Source organism: Zalophus californianus, chromosome 8 (genome assembly GCF_009762305.2).
Source record: "Zalophus californianus isolate mZalCal1 chromosome 8, mZalCal1.pri.v2, whole genome shotgun sequence".
Classification (NCBI taxonomy): Eukaryota; Metazoa; Chordata; class Mammalia; order Carnivora; family Otariidae; genus Zalophus; species Zalophus californianus.
Window position 1 is genome coordinate 22,163,722 of NC_045602.1, and position 12,019 is coordinate 22,175,740.

Genomic DNA, 12,019 nt, shown 5'->3' on the forward strand with positions numbered 1-12,019 from the left:
AAGGTGATTGGCTGGGCCTGCCAAGGCTTTGTGACCCGCCGGCAGGGCCCCTCCAGCCCCACAAAACCCTTTATGCCTGCCTGCACATATTGCCTCCATGCAACCCCAGAATAACCTGGATGTGTGACCCAAGGGCAAAAGGGGTAGCGATTTTGCAGATTTTCCAAACAGGTGACTTCAGCCCCCCTGGGCCTGGGCAGCAAGGGTTAGCCCAGTGACAATGGGCATAGCCCTACATCAGGAGCGGGAAACATTTTGGCAGACTCCTCAGAGTCATCCTCTGATCCCACAGCGCCTGTTCCAGTTCTCCTGGCCGGTAGGGTTGCATCTACAAAGCCCAATAGTTGGGAAAATCTGGAGTTGGGGAGGGATTGTGGTCAGAGGCCCAGCTTCAGGAAGCCCAGATGGCTGACCCCAGGCAGAAAGGGCAGAGTTCTGTAGTCTGTCTCCCTCCTGGACTGGCCTTCCATGGGCTCGGAGACCTGAAGCTGGATATGTGTTGGGCACCTGCCTTCTCAAACAGGGGCCCTTGGATTCTCACTGTCTGCCCCAGTGACGTTGATAACACTTACTGAAAATGTACTATGTGCTAGGCTCTGCTCAGTGCTCGGTATATGTGGTTCACTTAATCCTCATAAAGGCTCTGTGAAGTGGGAACTGCCCCCTTCTTATATATGAGGAAACTGAGGCCCAAAGCCAAACTGCTAGGAAATGTTAGAGCCAGGATTTGAATCCAAGTGATCTGCCTAGAGATCAGTATTCTTAAAGCGACACCTTTTTGGAGCCTGCTGAAGGCCTGCCCACTACCCACTGCAGAACTGAAGGACCTGGTCTTTCCTAGCTGTGCTAGACAGAGGGTAGAGTCCTGGGAACTGCAGGGAGTTCTCCTAGGGACCAAAGAACTGGGGACCCCTGAATTCTCTTCAAGACGCATTTGTGGAAGATGGATCCCCACTGAAGACTTGAAAACAAAAAGCCAAAATCAGATTTAGGCTCGTGATGCCGTTATTAAATATCGCAATGTGAGCTTTCAGAGTTATACAGACTTATTGATGATTTAGGAATATAAATACCTAGAGCTAATGTCGTCCTAGGTATCTGGGAAGGAATTGGATGGTTTCTAGAAACTCTTCTGACCATGGGAGATTGCGATTTAGTCTTGACCGCTTCCAAGGCCTTAGACCACTGAATGGCCAGCAGCTTCACGTCTCCTGATGAGAGCTATAACCGCCTTTCCCACCGCCAGTAAATGCACCCTGAACCTTATGGTCCTAGCATAGGAAATGATTTAGCAAAATCACCAGATTAAACCTCCTCAACTTGTCTTTCCCATGACTCCAGACCTGGTAGCCAGAGTCAAGGTCCTGAAGAACAGGCTTTTCCCAAGGCCACATTCTCAGTCTGATCCTAGAATGGGGTTTCCAGCTGACTCAGCCGGTGACACACCACAACCCAATCAGGGGCCGTTTCCCTTGATAGTCACCATATGCCAAAGATGATGGTAGAAACAAAGGGACAGGGAAGACCTGCTATGTTAGCTTTTGGAACAGAGCCTGACCCCTGGTGTGGTTGCCTACCATTCTCTCAGAAGAGGGAAAGCAACCCTTGGTAACAGGTGTGTTAACTTAAAGAGTTTTCTCAGACCGTTTCTCTGCAATAATTGGAGACAATTGGACCACACAGAGCCAGATGATTGGGTAAACGCTTTATATATCTTTGCCCCCAGAATCCGGTCCAGTTCAAGTCTAGGTCTGAGTTAACACCCAATACAAAAAGTCATCAGAAGTGGGACCAGTTGATGAGTTTAATGTGTAGCTTTGAGGCATAGGGAGGTTGGTGTAGTTCAGTCCACAATCTTAGACCCAATGTTCCAGGCCACTCCAGCTGGTCCAGTTCTTAGAGGACATCCGGGGCAGAACAAAGCACTCCATCGACCACCCCTGTGCCCTGATACCACGAGCTTTTGACAGAACCAGGATTCCTCTTTGGGGGACCAGATCAAAGTTGGGGCTTTCTTTTTCTAAATTGAGCTAGGGAGAGGAGGATTTGGGGATGGGGGAAAATGTTTAGAGGAGGCTTTGCTCAGGACCTGGGTGCCACCTGCTGGCCATAATTTAGTTGTATTTACAGGGCCAAATCTAGGAAAGGAAAATGAAATCCTGCCCTCCCTATCAGGATGAGAGATAAGGGAACTAGGAGGCTGTTTCTTTGTGACCTTCTAGCAAGTGTGACAGAAAATCTTTGCAGAGACCCCTGGGTGCCTTAGGTGAGTCCTCCTGAGCTAAAATGGACCCCCCCCCCCCGGGACCAAGGCAGAGAGTAGCCAGTCCTGAGTGGGGCTAATGGCTCTGTTCTTAGTATCAGCCTCCCACCCCACTCCACCCTGCCCCCACCCACTTTCCCAAAAGCCCCATAGGAGGTAACAACGTGATTGTTGGCCCTGAAATGAGACATTTTTTTTTCCAACTTCCTTCTTACATGCCCTGTTGCCACTTTGGGGACCCTGGATTCAGACTGATGAAAGGTGTGGAAAATGCCCTCCCATCATAAGGCACAGACAGAACTGGGAATTTCTGGCCCAGAAGACTTTGGCTTTTTCAAGTACCTGTGTAGCTCTTGGTGACTCTTGGAGCTCTGATAACAAGGTCTTTCGTTGTATTCTGGAAGGAAAACTGAAATTTTTCCTCTGCATCAAGGAGGAAGATGGCTAACACTTTCCCCCCAGGGAGGTAGCAAAACATGCCAACATCCCAGCCTATGCTCCTGCAGTGCAGGCCTGTCAGCCCCAGGTATGCACCTGCATCAGACGAGGACAGTGTTCTAGCACCTGGTTGTGCGCCAGAACCACCTGGAGTGGACGTGTGTATAGATATGTGTGTGTATGTGTGTCACTATATACAGTTGACTCTTTTTATTTTTTTAAAGATTATTTATTTATTTATTTATTTGACAGAGAGAGACACAGCGAGAGAGGGAACACAGGCAGGGGGAGTGGGAGAGGGAGAAGCAGGCCTCCCGCCGAGCGGGGAGCCCGATGCGGGGCTGGATCCCAGGACCCTGGGACCATGACCCGAGCCCAAGGCAGACGCCTAATGACTGAGCCACTCAGGCGCCCCTATACGGTTGACTCTTGAACAACACAGGTTTGAACTGCACGGGTCCACCTATATGTAGATTTTTTTCCAGAAATACAGTATGGTACTATAAATGTATTTTCTCTTCCTTATGATTTTCTTAATAACATTTTCTTTTCTCTAGCTTACTTTATTGTAAGAATACAGTATATAATACATATAACATACAAAATATGTGTTGATCAACTGTGTATATCATCAGTAAGGCTTTTGGTCAACAGTAGACTATTAGTTAAGTTTTTGAGGGAGTCAAAACTTATACACAGATTTTCAACTGTGCAGGGAATCAGTTCCCCTAATCCCATATTGTTCAAGGGTCAACTGTATATAATATACTACATATGTTATATATTATATATAAATATATACGAATAAGTTGCTTATGTACTATATTATATATAGTTATATACATAATATAGTATATAATATAGTTGTATATAATACATATATATAGTTATACACACATATATGCACTTGGGCTTTACTCTGGCCTACTAGAAAATCTCTGCAGGAAAATCTGATTTGCTCTTCTAGTAAAGAATGTGAACCATCTCCTGTTCAGTCCCGTGGAACCCCAAGAAGCCTGCCTTCAGGCTGGAAGACCCTTGAAGCTCAAATGATTTCAGTCAAAACCTGGAGCACTAATTTTGACCCAGACCAATGCCTCTGCTTTTATTCAGTAATCAGCCCTTAAAACTCATATACACTAAACAACAACAACAAAAAAATCCTTAACCTGGCTTAGGAACTCGCAGGGCCAACCTAACACCCCCCTTTACCTCCCAGAACCTGTCCTGACCAGCCCAGACCCTGTGAGGCCTAGCAGAGTGCAGAGCCACAGCCCATCCAGTCCCCTGAATCACCCTGCCCCAGAGGACTCGGGGAGAAATAATCCCCCGAGCTCATGGAAGGCCAGTATCCAGAATAGCTTGTCCCCTCTGCACTGGGATCAGCAGGGCTCTGCAAGCCCCCTGGAGGCCTCGCAGGGTCTGACCACTCCTATGGGGGCCATCCAAGCCCATTTCTCTCTCACCCTACATGCTCTCCTTTCTGACGTCCTGTCACACCTACTGTTTCACCACACTTAGGGGGCATTTGGTTATATTCTTCTTTGTGTTTGTCTTCCCAGTAAGACTATAAACTCCCTAATGACTGGGGCAAATCTTTCTTATTTCTCACAGTCCCTAACTAAATACTCATCAAAATAAAGTGCACTTTCCTCGACCCTACCCATTCTGCCTCTTTGTCAACTTTGGTGTCCATCCATTCCCACTAGCTTTCTGATGTCACTTTAGGTGAGTTTCCTAGAAACTCAGAAGCACTCTCCTAAATCCAGTCTCTGCAGTTATTGTTCATGGAGAATCGGTCTGGAACCCACAACTGAATGGAACATAGCCTGGCCATTGAGGAGCTTACATTTCGGTGAAGGGGACAGACAAACAAGTGATTTCAAGAGAGCTGCCCTGCTGTGACTGAGCATGCTCATGGTACTATAGGAACAGAAAGGGGCAGGGCAGGTCTCCATGCACAGGGGTCAGAGACCTGGAGGTCAGTGTCCTGGAGGACATGATGCCAACATCCCAGCCTAAGGTTGAGTGGGGGGAGGGGGCCAGGCCAGAAGGTGATGAAAGATGATCAGAAAGAGGAGAGGCCATGAGGAGGCATCACACAATCATTCAACGAATTTGCTGAATACCTTGTCCGTGACAGGCCTGGAAACCCCACTCCCGGCTTCAAGGCTCTTACAGACAAGGGGGCAGGCATTTAAACAAGCCCTGTGGTTAGAACAAGGGTCAGAATACAGGGCACTGGGCTCAAAACCATCACGTAAGGGGCGCCTGGGTGGCTCAGCCGCTAAGCATCTGCCTTCGGCTTGGGTCGTGATCCCAGGGTCCTGGGATCTAGCCCCACATCGGGCTCCCCGCTCTGCAGGAGGCCTGCCCTCTCCCACTCCCCCTGCTTGTGTTCCCTCTCTGGCAATGTCTCTCTCTGTCAAATAAATAAATAAAATCTTTAAAAAAAAAAAAAAACCATCGTGTAAGAGGAGACGCAAGTGCAGTCAAAATTACCCTCGGAAATCTCTGGAATTCCTAGCTTCTGAGTCCTTAGAAGCTCCCAAGACATTAATTTTTGTTTCTGTTGGCTTTTTTGGCCTGCCTGGCCTCCCTTCCCCTGGGCCATGAAGGACAAAACAAGAGGGTTTCTCTCTCGATTTTTCTCAAAAACATCAGTGAATTTAAATGTGCATCTAATGAGGTTCCATTATGTATATATGGGGTGGGGGGGCACAAGGGAGCACAGCCTAGTGGATGCCAACTGAGCCTCCTCTCTAAAGCAGCTTCTCCAATTTGCACCCACAGACTCTCTGGGCATCTTGGTCAGGTGCAGATTCTGACTCAGTAGGTCTGGGGTGGGACTCAAGAGGGGGAATTTCTAGCAAACTGAAGCCCATCCAGCACCCCTGCTGCTCCAGGGACCGCAGTTTGAGAACCATGGGAGCAGAGAATGAGTGGACTTTGGGGTGGGGGGCAGCATTCCAGACAGGGTAAGTAGGCAGCTGCTGGTGGCTCCCAGCTCAGGGAGCAGAGGGAGAGGTGGGGCCCATTTAGGAGTACGATATGTGGTGGGGAGGGTCCCATGATAAGGGCAGGTGCCTACAGGGGGCAGGGGCGTGGTCTGGCATAGTTTTCCTTCACAGAGACACTTTGTGTATTAAACCTAGAGAAATATTCTTCACTCCGGAAGTAAGCACTCTCCCAGTTCTCAAAATACGCTGTGCTTTTGTCTATTTTCTGTTTCTCCGCTTCTGATAAAGACCTAGTTACGAGATATATTTCCCTCTTAACAGTGCAAGTCAGTGATAAACAGCAGCTGACACTGGCCTCCCGGCGGGGGGGGGGGGTGGGGAGAAGGAGGGGCTCATGCCCACTGGCCAGAACGGGGTGCCTCTGCCCAGCTCCCACCATTGCCCAGGGTTGCCAAAGAAGCCAGAAACCTCAAGTCGTTTGTGTGAAATGTCCCAACATTAAACTATTGGGCACTAATTCAAAAATGTTTCCAGCACCGCGAGGGCTGAACAGTTCTGCAAGGCAAACTCAGCCAATGGGTGTCTCGTTCATGACTGCTGTGGATAGCGCTGTGGTTCAGGCTGCTTTTACAGAGATTCTGATTGCAACGGAGTCGGGGACTGCTAGGGGAGAGACTGGAGGCTGGGTGGCCTTTAGGAGGCGACTGCTGGCCTTGGCCAGAGAGCGCACATGCATAACCCCCAAGGCAGCAGGAGAGCTGAGAAGACCGCAGAGCTGCAGGACTTGATGACTGATTGGCTATGAGGGTGAGGGGGAGAGGGCTATGGTGGATAACCCTCAGGTTTCTAACGTGCGTGATGGAGTGAGTGGTGGTGACGTTCACTGGGATAATGAATACAAGAGCAGAAGCATGTATTGAGGGGAGGTTCTAGATAAGCAGAATGTAGGTGCCTGTGGGTCAGCCAGCAGGCCACATGCCACAGAAATACGGGGTTTGAAGTCAAAGGAGAGGCAAAGGTTAGTCAGCTTTCTAAAACACAAATCTGGTCAGCTTACTGCCTGCTTAAAATCCTTGAATGGCTTCCTGTTGTCTGAACAGAAAGTTCAGACTCCTCGTGTTAAACAAAGCCCTTTGCAGTCTGTCCCTGCCAACCTCACTGTACCACACCCCAACACAAAAACCTGCTCCCCAGGCCTGCTGAACAACTCAGAGTCCCAGCATAAGCCACGCCTTTGTTCTTGCTAGTCCTTGGGCCTGCGGTACCTTCTAACCCTTCCCTTGTATGTTTGGAAAATTCCTGGCTCTCTCAGACTCCAGCATCTCTGCTCTGAAGCCTTCGCTGACCTTGTCAAGCAGAAGAGATCACTCCTACCTTTGTGCCACCTCTGAACTTTATGTGTGCTGCTTTTTCTGCCGTCACTCCCTTCTAGAAAGATGTGCCTGTCTATAAACTCCTTGAAGGCAGAGAGCACATCTTACTGCGTCACCACTTCCTGAGCACACATCTGGCATGTAGTAGACACTCAGGAAATGGCTGAAGGGTTTTCCAGGAGGGACAACTGCAAGGCTGGTCTAGAGGAAGATGCTTTCTACTTCCCCAGTGATTATCTGGCTCTTTCTCTCCTTACAGTTAAAGAACCGCACGAGGACCCCGGGTGCTGACCTTGCCTGTCTTCTTTCTTTGCAGCTGGGGTATGGCCGTCAATGTGTACTCCACATCCGTGACCAGTGAAAATCTGAGTCGCCATGATATGCTTGCATGGGTCAATGACTCCCTGCACCTCAATTATACCAAGATAGAACAGCTCTGTTCAGGTAGGACCCTGGGAATGGGGAGAGTGGGCCCTGCTGGAGGGCAGGGGCCAGAAGGTGGGAGGCAGGACCGACACAGGAGACAATGTAGTTTGTAATCAGGAGTAAGGAGGAGAGCTGCAGAGCCCTAAACTAGTCAGAGTGTTTGGAGGTGATGGAAGTAAGGGTCTCGTGGAATGGCAAGAGTTAAAAGTGAAGAGCAGGAGAGGCTCAGGGAAGGGCTGCAGGGCGGGCGGGGCGGTGGAGTATCAAGAGCTAGGACAGGCAGTGAAGCCAGAGGGTAATAGCCTGAGGTCCGGACTAGCCCCTCGGGGCCCAAATCTCGGCTCTTCTTGCAGTGCAACCCTGGGCAAATCCACTAGGTCTGTTTTCCCATCCATAAGACGGCGATCCCATGCCCTATCACACTAGGGCCGCTGGTAGGATGGAGTGCTGTATATGCAGTGTTTGGTATGGTGCTGGTACGTGACCGCATGGGTCTGGAATAACTGCTCTCATTCCTAGAAAGCCGGGACAAGAAGAGGCTGGGTAGTTTGGGGCAGTGGCCAGCAGGGGGCCTGGGGAAGGGGAAGCGAGGAGCCCAGGCAGGGGAGCGGCCCGAGCCCCTCAAGCAACTACGCTTCTCCACAGGGGCAGCCTACTGCCAGTTCATGGACATGCTCTTCCCTGGCTGTGTGCACTTGAGGAAGGTGAAGTTCCAGGCCAAACTAGAGCATGAATACATCCACAACTTCAAGGTGCTGCAAGCAGCTTTCAAGAAGATGGGTGTTGACAAAGTAGGTGCCTGTGCTCCGGGGGGCCCTGAGGAGCTGTATGACCCTGGGGAAGAAGATGGCCCGCCAGCTGGGGCGGCAGGGGCTGCTGGGGTCATTCCAGCCCTGGCGCCTCTCTCCACCCTACTTTCCAGAGGGAATGTTCCCCCAGCTCAAGGCATGGTGGAAAACCCCACGCTTGACATCCCATCCTGATGACATTCCTGCCCCTTCCTTCTCTCTGGACCCAATCCATCTCAGCAACTAGGCTCAGTCTACCGCTCCTTTTAAGTTCCTTCTCTGTCGGGCTAAGAAAAGTCTCTGGGTTCATTCTCCTGCCTCAGTGGCCTGCAGCCCCTGGTTCCAGCAGCCCCCACCCCACATGCACATGGCAGGCAGTACCAAGGGTGCCTCCTGTGCCTGGAGGAGGGGCTGTGTCCGGATCGGGGGCCGGGCCCCAGCCTGCCTGTCTGCTCTGGGGCCACAGGAGCCTCCCCCCCCCCTCCCCCCCCCCCCGCCGGTTGTGGAGAAGGTGGAGGATGCTGCAGCCCAGGGACTGGCTTTCCTGAGAGCAGTGGGCCTCTCACAGAGGAAGGCAGCCCTACAGCAGCAGGCGGCTAAAGTTCTCTGCTTGTGTGGTCTATTTCAGATAATTCCCGTAGAGAAATTAGTGAAAGGAAAATTCCAAGATAATTTTGAGTTTATTCAGTGGTTTAAGAAATTCTTTGACGCAAACTATGACGGAAAGGATTACAACCCTCTGCTGGCGCGGCAGGGCCAGGACGTAGCGCCACCTCCTAACCCAGGTGATCAGATCTTCAACAAATCCAAGAAACTCATTGGCACAGCAGGTAACGTGCCCGAGCTGGGGGAGGGAGTGTGGGGGGCCGGGCCGGCAGGGCTCCACAGCCACGAGCGCCCCCTGGGCCACCGGCCCGGCCCTGCCAGCCTAGAGGAGACTGTTATCACGGAGTTCAGATGACGCCGCCTGCTGCCCGCCTAGACCAGGGGGAGTCACAGGAGGGAGGACAGGGCCCGCAAAGATTGCCACAGGTGGAGAGCCACTGGCATCAGCTGTGGGGGCAGGGGCGGTGGGAGGCCCAAGGCACTTGCTTCGGTAGCATGAGCTAACTTGTTGGCCTTGAGATGACGGGCCAGCATGTGGCATGGTTCGTCTGTCCAGGTCCATCCAGGCCAGGAGCCTGGTGCCGGCAGCACGCTCCCTTCTTGCCCCCTGCCCACTGGACGCCCAGGGACAGGAGTTTGCCAAGCTTCCCCCGTGGGGATCACGTCTTCCCTGACTCCAAGGGCCCATAGCCCGAAGTCCTCAAGAGAAGAATCTTTTGAAAGGAGGCTTTGTCTGGGTTCTAGAGAAGGGAGAGGAGCAGTAGGGCCTTTGGGGGGACGAGAGGGTTGGGGAGAGGAAGAGAGAGGAGCAGCCCCAGCATCTGAACCCGTCATAGCAGAGCCGCTCCTCGTTCGCGCTGCTGCCCCGCCTGGGCCTGCCCCCATTCACCCGCTTGCTTTGCGTTAGAAGCAGCCAGCTGTGACCAGGGAGCGGCCGTAGCTAGAAGACAAGTGGCCACAGCATGTCCGGCCTGCGGGGGAGGAGCTGGGGGCCCTGAGGCAGACCCAGCAGACAGCACAGAGCCCATCCTGAGGCAGGGAGCCTGGGAGGAGTAGGGGCCCTGAGACTCTGAGGTCACCCACAGGGAGGGTGGGGCTTCTGGTAGGAAAGACCCAGCAAGTGCCAGATTCGAGACCCTGCACCAGCTGCTCTTCCTCAGACTCTGGCTGCCAGGACAAAAGGCCCAACCCTCCCGGCCCCACTTCCCAAATTCGCCTTCCCAGTTCCCCTCACCTCTCCCTCAGGCCAGCTCTCCTCCCTCCCGACACCTCATACCTCCTTTACTTCCCTGAAGTCCCTGCTGTCCCAGGCTTGCCAAAGAGCTGCCCAGCTGCTGTGGTGTCAGTGTGGCCATGGCTTGAGGCCTAGACGTAGATGGCCCTCCTGAGTGGGAGAAGAGGGGAGGGCAAGACTGCCTGCCTTTCGCATGGGCCTGCCCCCCGCAACTGTCACACCAGGCCATCTCATACCACGTGAGCTGTGGGCTCACGTGGCCCCATCTGACTTCTCTTCCCTGGGCAGTTCCACAGAGGACGTCCCCCACAGGCCCCAAAAATATGCAGACCTCTGGTCGGCTGAGCAATGTGGCCCCACCCTGCATCCTCCGGAAGAATCCCCCATCAGCCCGGAATGGCGGCCATGAGACTGATGCCCAGATTCTTGAACTCAACCAGCAGGTGAGTAGGGTGGGCGAGGGTCGCTGAGAGAGCCCTCGACAAAAGCCAGGCCCTTGGGGTGTCAGGACGGGAAGGGGAGTCTGAGGCAGGGATTTCTGGCCTGAGCACCACCTTGTCCCGGACCAGCTATTGGATTTGAAGCTGACCGTGGATGGGCTGGAGAAGGAGCGCGACTTCTACTTCAGCAAACTTCGAGACATCGAGCTCATCTGCCAGGAACACGAAAGTGAGAACAGCCCTGTCATCTCGGGCATCATTGGCATTCTCTACGCCACTGAGGTGAGCTCTGCCGGCGCCCGCTCCCATCCCAGGTCCGCTCACGGATCGCCCCGTGGAGACCACAAGGGGTGGCACCCGAGGGCTGAGGAGAGCCCACTGACGTCAGAGCCCAAGCCCACATAGAGATTAGCAGGGGAAGGGGGACCAGAACTCGGTCCTTTCTCTGGAGCCCCGGGCAACCGTCTCCCCCTCGGCCCCGCCTGCCTGGCTCACCACTTCCCTCTCCTTTCCCACCCTCCAGGAAGGATTTGCACCCCCTGAGGACGATGAGATTGAGGAACACCAACAGGAAGACCAGGACGAGTACTGAGGGCGGCTCGAGCCCTGGCTGACTGCACGGCTTCCCGTGCCTCCCTACCCTGCTCCCACCCCACATTATAATCCTTTCCTTACAGCCTGCCGGCCGGCCGGGTGCTTCATATCAGGGCCCCAGCACTGGGGAGTCAGGCGAGGAGCGGGGCTCGCGGGGATGGGGCAGGGGGGCAGGCGGAGGCCCCGTCCTGCCGCCACCGGCCCAGCGGGCGGGGCCTCTGTCCACCCCTCCGTATCCCTATTTATTTCCGTTGTCTCTACGCTGTGTCGGCCAACACCTCCCCGGGGGGGGGGGGGGGGGGGAGGGGATGCCGCTGCCCCCCCCACTCCAGCCAGCTGCCTGCTCCCCTGACAGCCAGCAGCTGTATATTTGACAAAGTCATTGGTATATTTTTACTTACTGGATTTTTCCTTGCACTTTACCTGTTCTTTTCCCAGGGCTGACAGCACGGGGCTCCAGGGCAGTGTGCCTGGCTTGGCTTCCCTTCCCTGTTGCTGGGAGCTATGGCAGGACTCACCCGTTCTTATTTATTTTGTCTTTTGGCTTCCCAGTAGTTGAGGGGAAGGCTGATGTCAGGAGAGGGATAAGGGGACTGAGGGGGGGTAACTTAGGCCCCGGTGGTCAGGGAGAGGGAGGGGAGCATGTGAGGGATGCAAATGACCTCCTGGCACCAGGCTCCCCGACCCTCAGCCCCCGGCCCCCAGCACTGAAGCCCAGCACTGCCCCGAGGCCCCCAGCCACTCCTCCCGCAGCTTGGTTCATACCACACAGACTCTGCTTGGATCCTCCTGTTCGTCTGCCTCCCGTGTGCCCTCTTCCCCAACCTCCACCTCCTCGGGCCACCCAGCCTGCATATGTGTTCACTTTTATTTAAATAAACTTGTGTGGTAAAAGTC

The 12,019-nt window shown here is 53.4% G+C and overlaps 1 protein-coding gene across 5 annotated transcripts in view; it reads left to right on the top strand.

Annotated features, from left to right (window-relative positions):
• MAPRE3 (microtubule associated protein RP/EB family member 3) overlaps positions 1-12,019 on the top strand; it is a 53,901-nt gene extending 41,882 nt beyond the window's left edge. The window contains exons 1-7 of one of the 5 annotated variants that reach the window (XM_027623475.2): positions 52-171; positions 7,351-7,478; positions 8,106-8,251; positions 8,877-9,078; positions 10,377-10,531; positions 10,658-10,810; positions 11,052-12,019. In XM_027623475.2, coding sequence (XP_027479276.1) covers positions 7,358-7,478; positions 8,106-8,251; positions 8,877-9,078; positions 10,377-10,531; positions 10,658-10,810; positions 11,052-11,120 — 846 coding nt within the window. In that variant the 5' untranslated portion in view covers positions 52-171; positions 7,351-7,357 and the 3' untranslated portion in view covers positions 11,121-12,019. Of the gene's footprint in view, positions 1-51; positions 317-7,350; positions 7,479-8,105; positions 8,252-8,876; positions 9,079-10,376; positions 10,532-10,657; positions 10,811-11,051 lie in introns of those variants that run through there. The other 4 variants (XM_027623474.2, XM_027623477.2, XM_027623473.2 and 1 more) reach the window with 4 other exon arrangements.